Source organism: Anarhichas minor, unplaced genomic scaffold (assembly GCF_050575085.1).
Source record: "Anarhichas minor isolate MPS153535 unplaced genomic scaffold, ASM5057508v1 ptg000027l, whole genome shotgun sequence".
Taxonomy (NCBI): domain Eukaryota; kingdom Metazoa; phylum Chordata; class Actinopteri; order Perciformes; family Anarhichadidae; genus Anarhichas; species Anarhichas minor.
In genome coordinates this window covers 14424104-14438483 of record NW_027466473.1, presented here as the reverse complement: position 1 = coordinate 14438483, position 14380 = coordinate 14424104, and the positions used below count along the sequence as shown (strand labels likewise).

Below are 14380 nucleotides of genomic sequence, written 5' to 3'. Positions count from 1 at the left end.
TGTGAATGGCCCACTACTTGCTTCTCAGTGACGTTAGGGCAGTGGTCTCATGTTGCCTTATTGAACCGTGTACCTGAACAAACCACAGGGGTCGGTCAGCCAACAAACAGTTGCAGCAGCAGCATGCACCAGGCCAGCAGAGCTCCATGGAGCCGTGCGCTGTCCCTGATGTGAGTGACGTTCTCAGGTGACAGGAGGAGGGGCTGGGGTGTCAAGGGACAAGGGATAACCATCCGCTGGTGTAGTATCAGATGAGAGTGCAGTGTTGACAGACTTGGTAAAACCAAACTGAGATTGTTCCGGGAACACCTGGTGGAAAATCAGAATTACTCTGAGTAATCTCACCTCTGAACAAGCTTCCTGGGGGACATGGAGTCAGGGGACACCCAGTTCTTACAGTAAACACTGTTGTTAAAGCAGATAAGCATTTTCTGGATAAAAATAACATATATATGAAAGATGTAGAGTTAATACGTGTGTGTTGAAAGTGGGAATCAGTCTATATCTTTTTAGGTTGGGTTTAAACATCTGTGGATTGAGTTTCTGTTCTTTGTTAGTGTGTTTCAGGCCCTGTTGTTTCTGTATTAAAAACAATCCGTAAAAAGCGACTAGAATTCTGTTGCAGTTAGGCCTAAAATAAGGCAGAAATGTTCCACTTGTTTCTTCATCAAGTGTGATGGCCTTCAAAAACACACTGCCAATACTGGCCTCTGTTGGTTGGTTACGCAACAAGCTTAAAACTCCATCAGCCGCATATTGGTTCCATATTTGTTTTACGCCTTTTCTGATTCACAAATCTCAAAAGGCCACTGTTGTCTTCTCAAACCTGAATTTCAAATTAAAAGCCTAACTATAAACTGTTGATTGTTAAATGTTATGCACCTCCCGTCATGTCAAATTCCTTATATGTTCAACATGCCATGGCAATAAACGGTTCTGATTCTGATTCTGATTAACAGTGGGCTTACACTGGAATTTTGTATTTAGCCTTTCAGAAACAGAAAAAAAATCATGCATCCATAACAAATGAAAAAAAGGAAGCACTATCTGGGTTAAGATCTGTCATAATGTCATCGCACTCAGAATGTAAGTGTTAACTTTCTGTGAACGCAGGTAAATGTTACACAACAAAGTTACACAAAGTCATTTAATTTAGCCCGGTGAGCAGTAAAAGAAAATATGAACAAGATCGACCACTTAAAGAGATCACGTCATCTTTATTAACCCCCACAAATTCTTCCATTTTCAAAAAGGTACGCCAACAATACAACATCTCTACATTATCTTCAGCTGTAGAAGAGCTCTATGCGAACAACAGTGTACGATCAGACATGCGTTGTCAGCACAGCATGATTTAAATACGGGATGAAAAGTGAACGTAAAATGAAATAAATACATGTAAGAAGGTTGGAGGAGCCCAAAATGAAAGTGGTACTATTTTAGAGAGGCATCAGGAGAGAAGTGCTGAAATGAGCTGCGTGATGTGTTTGAAATGTATTGTAAAGGGGTTAACAGGGTATAAAGTGCTGAACAGTGTATGATGAAGATTTTATGGATACGCTGAATGGAGAACATGATGGGGAGACTATTTCTGATATGTGTAATGCTGCCCAATGAACAAATATGAAGTATATTCACAAGGCAATCCCGGTAAACTTAACATACAAAAACAAAACTAAAGAAAGCAAGAAATAAAATAAATACTCTAAACATACATGAACATTTTGCTTTTAGCAAAACATACCGCAGTTATTTGACGTCCCTCTTTCATAATGCAGCCCCAAAAAACACGGACATTCATCCATACTACAATATATTCTAGGCTACACCTGTTTTAGACTATAGTGAGATGTTAGCCAGGTAAAAAAAAAAGAAAACAATCCAGCCCCATAGTCTCTTTAAAACATCATCAATAAGGTTCTTCTCTCCTCCCTGTCGCTCATTAATGCCATGTAGTCCACACTTACCTCACACCATCTATCAAAAGCACCATGTTATGCCATTTACAATCAGGATGATACAAAGTCAACATATGACACAATAACTAATAATGGTGAGGTCATTTTGTGGGGGACGTTTAGCAGTCTTGATGCTGTCACAGGGAGGATGTTTCATGAGCTAAACAAACTCTCCTTTTCTGTTCATTTGGGGAATATTAAAACAGTCTTATGTGTAACGGATCTGCACTGATGTGCCGCTCAGAGAGGAGGGAATAAAAAGAGATGTCAGAGGATTTTGGGGGGAGATGCAGAGGGCTCATGCCTCTTTCCTTTCACAGTCTTTCCTCTTGTTTTTTCTTTTTCCCTCCACGTTTCACTTTCTTCCTTCGCGACTGTCCAACTGACCCGTTTTTGTGACAACCGCAGCATCAGTTTATCTTGTTCTATCTTGGAAAAATGACACAGGAGTCTGTTTGTGTCTGTACTCGATGGGGACCTATAACAATTACACAGTAGGTTTAAATGTCATATTCTAAATAGTTAACATTTCAGTTGTCCTTGACTGGATTGCCAATTTCCCAGTAAAAGATCGTTCTTCATCCTCTGTTATCCATTTCTCTGCATTGACTTTTCTCTAGACGTAAGCCTCAGGGATGTCAGAGCCGTTGATTTTGATGTAGATCTTAGCATTGTCCTCCCTTAGTTGTTGCTGTTTGTAGAGCGTCTGTCTGTAGCAGATCAGGTAGAGAGGCAGCAAGAAGCCCAGCATACTGACACCAAAGAGCCCAATATTGACCTGAGGGATAACACCAGAATTAGCCACGTCTAATGGTTTGATTTGAGAGAGTTTTGGAGTGTGTGTGTCTGTATGTGTGTGTGCATTCATACCCAGAATGGGTCTCCTTCCAAGGGTCCCATCATAGCCAGAAACAGGGGTTGCTGCAGTAGAGAAAACACAGCACTGACCAGAGACTGCATGCCTGTTAGACTGCCAAACTGTGAGGAGGGATACCTGCAGAGACACAAGTAGTACAATTAGTCTCTCAGTTAGAAGCTACATCCACGTACAGGAGACGAAGGTGGTGGTGATGATGATGATGTGTGTTTGTGGGTATTGTGAGGCTAGAAGCACATTGAGACTTACACAGCAGCATAGAGGCCGCCAACCGCTGAGTGAATGAATCCTCTCACCACAGTGTGTAAGACAAATGACACAATCTGTGGAAAAGATGAAAGTAGAAGAGTTCAATATTCACAATCATTTAGTTCATTGCTGTCAGTCGGTTCATGAGGGTCTCAAAGGAATAGTTAGATGAGAAGATAAATACACTCTCACGTCTATCCAATAAATATAAAGCTACATCCAGCAGCCGCTTACCTTAGCACAGCATAAAGACTGGAAACAGGGGGAAACAACTAGCCTGGCTCTGTCCAAAGGTAAATCAACAGCCCTTCTAAAGCTCACCACTTAACCCATAATGCCGTGTTTGTTTAATCTGTATCCAGTGCATGCTAAACTACAATAGCTGTCTCCTGGTTGGTGGAGTCAGGCTAACCTGTTCCATATGCTACATTAATGCTAAAGTAACACTACATTAACAGGATTAAACTGAATAAAACACCACAAATTAACAAGGTTATAAAATGAAAGTTGTCTCAGTTGTCTCGCTGAAGCACTTTGAAGGCCTGTTTGAATCTAACAGTTGAAGAGGACCACTCACCTGCAGGGGGAGACTGGGCACCAGACAAGTGATCCCAAATCCCACTAGAAGGACGTTTGTGAGGACGAACGCTCGCAAGGCATTGGTCACCTTCTGGGTCTTTTTGTCTCTGCGCTTAATCTTTGTCTCCCCCCTTGTGGACAAAATGTGGACAGAAAGAGAGGTCAGATTATGCAGGCACTGGTATCGCAACTCTATTTCACAATAAAGGTCAATGTCTTGGTCGTATTCGTCATTTAGACATTGCATTGCAACAATGTCTGAAGCTATAAATGGAAGGGATTTGAGACAGTCTCAGGCACAAGTTGACTCACTTTCTGTAGGGCTCCTTTTCTTCCTCTCCATCATCAGAGTCCTTCAGCTTCCAGTCCATGATCTGACCAATCACAGGAGTGGTCATCAGGCAAAGCAGCTGCAGTACGCCGAAGATGGAGGAGTACAGACCCACTGAGAGAAGGGTCAGAAAGGTTTTAAAAAAGGTTCAATGATTATTACAAATTGAGAACAAATAAGAAAGGGGAGGTTGTTAGAGGAAAGGATAAAAATACGACAGATATCGAGGGTTCAGGACCCTTTTCTACCTGGTTAATGATTATGACGGTACAGTTAATTATTAGTTCCAAATAAAAGCGGGTATGGAGAAAACTGCTGTTCAAAAGTCCATTTCTTGCCATTGTGAGGGGATTTATTGCCAAGGGTGTAATGAGAAATGAAAAGTGAGTCATGTGGAATTGCTTGTATCATATGACGTATGCTTTCTGCTGGAGCTGAGGGGCAAAGATAGTTAATGAGTACAACAAAATGGTACCTGGTGGTTTCAGGTTAAAGCTGAATGACAGTCCAAGGACTCTGTTATTGAAATGGCGAACGGGCAAGTTCAAACAAAGATGAAATGAAATAACAGCAGAAGCTATGAAAAAGCCAGGGAGTAGTGTTAGTGTATTAGTAGTACAGTATTGTGATGGCAAAAACTACGACTAGAGGTGAAATTCTAGTTGTAGTCAGCTTGAGAGTTAATAATCTAATTCTTCAGCGATCTACTGATACAAGCTTTGATTCTTACCGAGTTCCATTCTTTCCACTGAAAATCAAATTGAAACCCTCGTAAGTCCAGCTGCTTTTAAGTCATGAAGCACAGTAGAACCAACTTGATCCAAGTAAAGAAAAATAAAACAATCAACAAGTGTTCATATTTGTCTACGCACACAGACGGAATGGCGCACGACTCAAACTGCAGAGCCACTGACCTGTGTTGAGGTCTCCATCACTGAGCGACTCCAGCACGCTGTTCATGGCCCCCATGTAGAACAAGAGACGGAGCTGAGTGACGGACATGGTCACCAGACTGAGCAGGAAGATCGGGCTGATGATGGTTTTCAAGAATGACTGGGCTGCAGAGGAGAAACAGGAACGCAACAGGGGTGAACAACATGCTTTAGAGTGAGAAGAGCAAAAAGAGGGGGGTCAACGAGGGGGTTGAATTCTGCTGCTCTTACACTCTTTTGTCTTGCTCTCCATTTCCAGGTCCATGGTGGAGAGGCAGAGCTTGTTTCCGTCCTTAGTCACCAGCTCCTTCTGCTTCAGGTTGTCGCCCACACTTAGACGACGTCCCACTGTGGTCACTTGGTTATAGAACTGCTTCCCTGTGATTTTATGGTCGAAGCCCAGCCAGCTGAACTTGATCTTAATACTGAGAAAGCAGAGGAGGATAAGGGGATGGGAAGAATAAAAGAAAATGGGAGTAGAGGAAAATGTGTGAGGAAGGACAAGGGAGAAGCTCGTGGACAAATAGAAATGTGTAAAAATAGATTATTTCTATTATCATTAATAGAAAATGGTGACATACAGGAAACATGCATATGCCCTGCGTGAACGTTTTTCACTGAACAACCATTAAAAAGTTTGATTCTAATTAACAAGAATTTTCCACGGGGATGCGTACAGTGTGTGATTATCAGCAGATGGACTTTAACCTGCAGAATCAGCCTACACTGCACTTTTTGCCCATATTACATAAGTATTTGTCAAACAGTGTCAATGGTGTTGAGTGCTCCATATACTTTGGAACACACAGTTTACTAGCGTTTGTTTATAAGTGAGCTTATATATGTATATGTGTACATGTGGGTCTGTGTCTGTACGCCACTGTGAACATCTGTGGTACTAACGTGTAGTCCATGTCTTCTGGTCCTGGGAACGGCTCCATTGGCCAGTTGAAGAAGCAGTTGAGGAAGACCAGTCCAGCACATGCAGCCCACACCACCAGGATAGAAATGAAAGATATGCCAAGGTCGTAGATCACCTGTGCACATCAGAACATGACCAATAAACACAAAAAACGAGACAACACACACCTGAAATCAGAATGCAATAGAAGGAGTGTATGCTTCTGCAAAGGCTACACAATCCTGCAAATATGTTGGCTGAGAGTGGACGCTAAATGGGGCTGCACATTGCATTCAAGAGGTAAGGCAGTTTAAACAATTCTAGGACAGCAGTATGGAATGACAAACCTTGATACCAGGGAAGGTGACAGCGGAGGAGGCATAGGAGCCAATCATCAGGGCGATGAAGGTGGAGCGGAGGTCCCCGAACATGTTCGGGAGCTAGAAGGAAAGAGAAAGAGACATAATCACAACCTGACCTTTTGTACTCTCGAAGTTATTGCATAAGCTATAAGCAAAATGAGAGACATTCCATTGTCTATATAAGTATAAAGGTTAAACCATCCTCTGCCAAGATCATGGTGATCTCAGCTGCAGTGTAGCTGATCGAGGACAGATCGGGGACACTATGAGGATGGTGCCTTTTGACACCGGGGTCAAAGTGGACAGTGGGAAACAATTAGCAAGCAGACATCAGAGAAAGTAAAACACAACAAAGTGACATGGAACGCGAGTAAAAGCAATACAAAACAGCGTCACATAACACACACAGCTGTCCACCACACGACATAAACGCAGCGCTGCCCAGACGTGGTGACAGAGGTGAGGTGACTTTTACATGCTTTACTCCCGTTTGAGGACAGATAAAAGAGAGCTGGGAGGGAAAGCAGGGGAGACAGTGGGTGGCAAAACATCCAAATACAAAGGCATTCACAAGCTGTTCTGTTTTCAAGAGACTGAACAACAACAAGCACATCCAATTACATAAGACTGGGGGAAGCTGAGGAAGAGGTATATGTTTGTGTGCGCACTAAATTGAGTATTGAGTATGCATATTGAAGCACCCAGTATTTCATAGCAGTCTCACCAAGAGTATTTGGAAAAACTGCTCTAATAGGTTTTTAAACATAACAAATACATAAGCGGCTGCTGGACAAACCTGAAGGGGAAAGGTGACCTGACAACTGCAGAGGGCAGCTGAGTATTACCCAACAGCTGAGACTGAATGCCTGTATGGTGCAGTCATGATCAAAGAGTCAAGAAGCAGCATAGAGGCTAATGATTAACCCAACACTGAGTGTTTCAAGTATTGTATATCAGGTTGTGAGGGAGATGGAGGGAAAGGTGGTTTCAGAGGAAGATGTGGTTTAATACACAGATTCTGGGGGCGTCCAATACAAAAGAGCAAGCAGAGCCCTACATTATGGTTTTACTACATCAATGACATTCAGGCCTGTGGCACCAACTAATGATATATTTAGGTAGATGCAACAAATACCACATAGTACATGTACATCACAGTAACGGCCTGTGGTGGTATAGAAAAGGGACATTTATTGGGAGATTTACTGGAATAGAGGCCCTCTCTAGTGAACAGCATCACCATGGTACGGCCCAGGACTCCTGTGTGAGTCACCGTAAGACTGAACTGATGACAAGGGGATGGAACAGTGAGAGGAAGAACAGCAGGGGAAGAATGTAAATGAATAAAGAGCATCAGTTGTTTTGTCTTCGTGTATATCTGGTTCTGTGGCTCAATCTGAAAGGGCACTGATTTTACATATCACAGTCTGTTTACAGATCTAAAGGTAGTACTACAGGGTATGTAAAAATAAGTTGTATAAAACCTTAAATAGCTCCAGTTGGAGCTGCACAAAATCGGTTGGGGCTGAAGACTGAATGAACCTAGCCGGCTCTTCATCTCTGCTTGAGCCTATAGTGGCTCAATTCTACATTAACTGCTCTCCAATCAACTGTTGAGGGGGTCAAGTTTGCATTGTGGGTAATGTAGGCTCCAGGTTTAAACATGGAATCATTAGAATAAAAAAGGATAATATCTCTGGTCCCGCTGCAACAATGTTGATACTTTTTTAAAATTAGGAATGCAATACTCTTTTAAATTCCCTGTTAACACAAAATAAGGAAGCCTAAAGGGCAAAGCAAAGGAGCATTAAAAAATAATAATAATGGGAGCTTCTGATATCTTCATGATTATATTTGTGATTGTTAATCTTTCTCTTTCTTTCATACGATGTGAAACTGCAAGTTAGAGCTGTCGAGTAGCTCTACCCTGCAGCCTTATTATTCACTTTAGACAGGGATGCTGCATTGCTACTTGTGTTTGACTGCATTAGTTTGCAAATATGAATTGATGTGATTAGTGTCTTTTTGTGTATGTACATTACAGTGTGCGCATGTGTTTGTGAAAACAGAGAGATGAACAGCTCCAACACCCAGCAGTTGCCATGATGTTCCTGCTAAAGCGCAATAATATATACAGCAGAAAGTGATAATGAACCGTCGAGTAACTCCCTCTCTCCCAATAAACTCTCCCCATCCCCCTCCTGCTGGGAACACAGAGTGCACTGTAAGAAGCCAAAACAAAACAGAATGCCAGACAAGAGGGGAGGGAGAGTGTAAGCAGGCAAGGAGCCAGCAAACTATTATAACAGAGCACCAACAGCAAGACAAAGACCTATGAAGATAGAAATTATACATCTTGATGAACATAATGCAGTGGGTGCAAAGGCTCTGGAGCAGGAGAAGAACACGTAAACCGTGCGCAAACTTACTGTGAGAGAGGTGAAGGTCATGCACATGCCCCCAAAGCCATTGAAAGTCAGGGCAATGAAGATAAGGACGGAGAGTTCTGCAAATGACACAGATGTTAGCTTGTGACCAAACTAGTGTACATTATTTTAAATACAGTAAAAAAAAAAAAAAAAAGGTAGACGTGAGAACCCTTCAGGTCAACTCACCATTTGGGTTGTAGGATCCATAAGCAATGAGTAGACAGGAAAATCCAAAACACGTGCTGGAAATAAATGATGATGACAATTTAAGTTGCAGCCCATCTCTGACAATTTTATTTTGCTTCTTAAGGAGTTTACATATTCCCAAAACAACAGAAGTGTTCACAGAATTAAAAAGAAATAACGTCACAGCTGGAGTCTTCTCTCTCTTGCTTACCTGCCCAGCAGTCGCAGTTTGCGAGGCCCATATTTATCCATGACGATCCCCAATGGCAGCGTGATGGCCGAGAGCAGGAAGGAGCCCACTGTGAATGCCAGGTTCAGCATCTCATCCTGTTCTTTACAAATCAGCCAGCCGTTCATCCTCAGGGGCCCATCCATAGGGACCAGGGGCCTCATCTCCACTCCGTCTCCCAGACCAACCACGCCTCCCTCACTGTCATAGTCAGCATATTCATCGGGTGTCGCCGTTGCCAGGAGTTGGGTGAGATTGTAGCTGGAACTGTTGAAGCCTGAAGAAGAAAGTAAACGATGAGTCGTCTAAGTGGAAAACTGAAAGTATAATTTAGTCTTTCTGGTACACAAAAACACTATCCATCAAGGTTGAGTGGCGTGAATAATGACTGTGTTAAGTTGAGTTCAGCCGGGTGCTCCTGTAGATGATTTAATGTATGGAGACTGTGTCTCTTCTTGGCACATGGATGAAATTTGGAGGTGGTAGTTCTGCTTATTCACAGGGTCCTGATATGTTAACACATCGTGGCTACATGTGCACTGAACATGTGCTTGTTATAACTACAAACTTGTGGGTAACATCATATCAGGGGCAGAAGCATAAAATTATAGGAGAGAAACCTGTACCGTTCAGACCGACAGAAAGCCAACTGTCCTTGACTGAGATGGTATTTAGATTTTATTAGTCAGTTAGAAAGCCAGGGACAAAATGCGATAAGCTGGCACTGGCAATAAACTTCACACTATCATCAGAACCTGCATGGAGATCAAGGTACAACAGTTCATGTGAGGGAGAAACGATAGCAGCAGTTTGGGAAGTTATTGGGCTTATCATTACTGTTTTTGGTTAAATATGATTTCTGTCACCCGACATCTTTGTAGTCACGTGAGGCAAGTACGTGCGTGGCAACCTTGTGTGAAACACTGTGACACGCTTCATGTTCAAGTGTCAAAGCCGACTTCTGGAAAGCAGAACAGAAAGCGTACAAGTATTTGTCTGTACGTGCACGTAATACTCAGTGGTATTTCAGCTTGAGTTGAAAGAAGAACTGATACGACAGGATGCTGCAAAATGAACAGATTTTGACAACCTTTGTTCCTCTTCCATGGTGACTCATAGCCACTGACCTACCCACATGACACAAAGCTTTCACCATTCCTCAAATATGTCTGCTGCATGTGCACAAAAGCCTAATCTACTCTGCATCATCATCACCTTTTTCTGTCCATCATCTTGTTTTTACTGTCAACTCCACCAGTTATCTGATTTATACTATTCATCACTTTCCTATCAGTTTTCTCCTGCCTTCCTGTCCTTTATCAGTGGACTTTCAACTTCCGTCATAAAATCTATCCTTCTATCACATGTCACATGTCTGAAAAGAGCTGAGCTGGTGCTGCGGTTCTCTCCCTCTTACGTCATCAGAGCGAGATAAGACAGCTACGGAAGCTCTCCAGGAAGTCACCTACAGTCGTGGGTGCTCACTACTTCAGCGGTGAGGCTGCTTCTGTGCCGACACTCAGCATCACAGCTGACACGACTGGAATTATCCTTGAGTAATTGAAGGTTCATGGTCAAATGTTAAGCTGCTACTTTGATGCTGAATAAGCTTAAAGATCAAACAAGACAAAGTCAAAACACTTACAAATGAAGATTAATAGGAAGGCTGTAGGAGTTGGAAATATATCCTCCTACAAATGTCCAGTCAGAAAATTCAAGTCCCTTGGAGATAGGGTGGCCAATAGTGAGAGGGGAACAATTAATCCAACCAATAGTTTAATGTCTGTACATTGGGCACGACACAGTGTCACCACAGGTCCAAAGGATAAGTGTGGCCTAATTCCTCTCTCACATTCCCTTTTGCTTACTCTCGTCTATAAGACCTGACTGGGGCCATTGTGTGTATCAATTCCACCTTTGTACTTAAAAACACAAAGCGCCGGCCTGACTTTGCTCAAAGTGAGGGATGAGGAGAAAAAGAGTAGACTGAGGGGCGAGGGCAAAAGGACAGCTGATCCAGTGCGTCATTGGTTTATCAGATCCCTCTCAATCAGTCTGCTGCCGAGTCTTCAATTTAGTTGGAGCTGTTGAAAGTTAAAGCTCTCAAAGGGGCAAGTAGAGAGCTTCGGAGACACTGGAGCCGTAAACTCTTTAACTTTGGACCACTTTGTCAACTTTGCAACCCTGCTCTCTCTTTCATTTATCTGATTTAGGTTTTAAACAGCCCATGTTCCCTTCGGAGAAAACACCTATTCTTCCCAAGGAATGGAAGAGGCAAGAATGGTAGCAGTGTTAAGTTACATCTATTGAATAAAAACATGCTCCCTTTGCCGGAATTCACAATGCCACTGACACCCCTCTTCACCAATCCTCATTTTAACAGCTCATTGTAAAGTGCTGTACAGGAAGATAGAGTTCAGCAATGTAACCTCATGAAGACACATGCTCAAGACTATTTGCTTTTCCTCATGAGCAATTACTACACCATCAAGGCAAACTAAGGCAAAGTTGTGGGAAGTACAATGGAACGAATGACAGACCCGTATTGTGACAGAAATTCAACAGTTGTGACTCACCCTCTTCGTAGCAAAGGTAAGAGTAGAAGCCTTCTGACTTGAGCATGATGAGGAGCGACCCCCATCCAAGCAGCACGGCGGAGAAGAGCAGATTCTCAATGATAGAAGTCACTGCCATCCACCAGCGTCTGGCGAACGCCGTGACCAGGGTCGGAGCCATGGTCGAGGGTTATAAATTAGGGAGAGAGGGGCAAAGAAGCAGAGGAGGGAAATGTAGAGAGTAGGTCGAGAGAGACCACAAGAGAGGAGAGGAAAAACGCAGAGAGAGCCTCCCTGACTGACGCTCAGGATGAAGGATCGCTGATCACTTATCTGTGAAGAGAAAGGCACAAGAGGAGGGGGGGGGGGGGGGGGGGGGGGTTTGTAGTTAGCCTATCACTGTAGTTACTGAAGGATCACAAGATAAAAGCACTCAACTTTGAGCCTGACTGGAGATAACTGAGGAAATGAACCTGCGATATCTAAACATTATGCTCTGTTTGGTTCATAACTTTTTTTGATTAATTCAAAGTCTCCCTTCTCATTAAACACAGAGAAGAAGTATTACCAGTTGCTAACAACGAATGGGGAATTATTAACTCTCCTGCTAGTAGATCATAACATCACTCTGCTGCAGGCAGGGACAAAGATCTTACATCACATCATTAAGAAGCATCCGTGGTGGCATCACAGAGATTCTGCTGTTCGTCCAAAAAGGTAAACTGGTCTAAACTGGACTCTGAGAGAAAAATGGGTCTTTCTCCCTGCTCCCTCACCCCATGGCCCCTCTCTCTCACTGCACAACAACTAAAATGTCTCAGGCCCATCCAACCGCAACTTTGCTCTGCAATTACTGTGGTGCATCCAAAACATAAAGGAGCTGCCAGACAAACCAGAAACAAATCAGCTCACACAGCCATCCTCTCTCTCTCTCTCTCTCTCTCTCTCACACACACACACACACACACACACACACACACACACACACACACACACACACACACACACACACACACACTACTGTACATGCACCCACACACACTCTGCTTCACCAGTAGGATAAAAGTTGCAGAGTTGGCTGCAGATCACACGGGATATAAATAAGGTATAGAACATATTATAATCAGGGATAGCCTCTTGCTGTATATATCTATTGTCTCATTTAATTAAATAACACGTTTCTACAATGCAATTAAATAAAAAAATAAATTACAGGTATACAACGTGCAGGTAAATTACAAACGTCCTTACCTCTCCAGGCTGTTACCAGCACCATCAAGCTCCAAACAACTTGATGAACTCCGGTTGGCTTTAAATGACCAGTTATTGTGAAAAGCCAGATTTATACAGCCAGGCGTCTTCACATGGCGCCTCCTACTGACCATTGGCTGCCTGATGTCCGCAACTCGGCCAACCAGCGCTGGACAACATTGTATAAAAGCTTTGATATATCTATAATAATAGGGTCTTGAATGGGAGTCAGTTCGTATAGACCCATAGACGATATTTTTCAATTTTTTTCTTAATGGTACAGCAAAAAATGAAGAATAAAAATATACTAGTTTGATTTTGGGTTTTGATTGTAGGTGAAAAAAAATGAATCAAGCCAAACAAAGTCTGGTTGAAAAACAGAATGGACTTCTGTAGATAAGGGTGCGTGGAGCCTATCAATAGTTGGCTAGATCAATAACGGCTATTGATAGAGAGGAAGACTGGACACTCCCTTGTTTGTTTCAGTTGCGTAAAGTGTTTACGTGTGCGGTGTTTACCACGAAATTATCTGCTGAGATTGCAAGTCCTCACACACACACACACACACACACACACAGAGAGAACACACACACGATTTAACACATCGTCCGCGAATGACTGACTTAGGTCATTTCTTGGTTCTAATGTGACACTGCATTATTATTTAAACGTTCTCAACATCTTGCAACGATTACTCCTTAATTCCTCATCGACATGATGACAATTTGCATGACCAATAAGTTGCCTTCTGACTGTCGTAAATAATGCACAAACAGGAACTATTTTCTGATAATAAAGTTCAGTTTTTAAAAGTGTATTTATCATTGTTCGATTGTGCCCCTTCGTAGACATTAGTCCATAGTCCACATTTGCTCATTTTAGACTTTAAAAAAATAATGTTGACTCTCTGTAGGTCTAGAAGTAAGTTAACATCCGATGTGTTTGAAAGTAGGGTTTTTATCATCGGTCAAACCCTGTTATCCAGGTTGTCCACTTGCAGCGCGCTCTGCTGAAACTGTAATCAATATGCAAAGCAGTCACTGAGTGACCAACAGTGACTCTGTCTGAATAAACACTGATATGGTAATTTGTGCTGTTAAGTTGATCAATACCTCTGATTAAATGCTTGGAATTCAAATTCTCTTTTAATCTGTCAGCCTGTAAACCCATTCAGGTTGATGGGGCATTTGATCAATCATAGGTTAATTAACCAATCAGACTGAGTATCAGCCATTAACTGATCAACTGAGCTCACTGTTTGTCATTGTCACAAACTCATTACAGAACACACACATTAAATGCAACAAGTACAGTGTTTCCTGCACTTTATCAAAAGGATTCATTGATCCGATAGGATACTCAACATTTTACAGGATGTCACAGATTTTCAAGACAGGATTGAGTTGTCTGAACTACCACAATATACTGTAAAATACTCAAGTTTTAAATTCTGTATTGTGTTAGTATCCATGGGGACACTTGAAATAAAAGGTTGTCATTGAAGCTACAAAAGAGTTGCCACACACAATAAGAAAATGAGT

The 14380-nt window shown here is 42.4% G+C and overlaps 1 protein-coding gene across 1 annotated transcript; it reads right to left on the bottom strand.

Annotated features, from left to right (window-relative positions):
* Nucleotides 1-1197: 1197 nt before the first annotated feature.
* slc43a2b (solute carrier family 43 member 2b) lies at nucleotides 1198-11769 on the bottom strand. Its single transcript, XM_076101461.1, has 13 exons — nucleotides 11610-11769; nucleotides 9016-9310; nucleotides 8805-8860; nucleotides 8619-8695; nucleotides 6175-6267; nucleotides 5830-5963; nucleotides 5158-5351; nucleotides 4909-5052; nucleotides 3976-4108; nucleotides 3662-3794; nucleotides 3085-3158; nucleotides 2829-2952; nucleotides 1198-2736 (listed from the first exon to the last, which is right to left on the bottom strand). Exons 1-13 carry the CDS (start codon nucleotides 11767-11769, stop codon nucleotides 2575-2577), a joined length of 1779 nt encoding a protein of 592 aa, XP_075957576.1. The 3' UTR covers nucleotides 1198-2574.
* Nucleotides 11770-14380: the final 2611 nt, after the last annotated feature.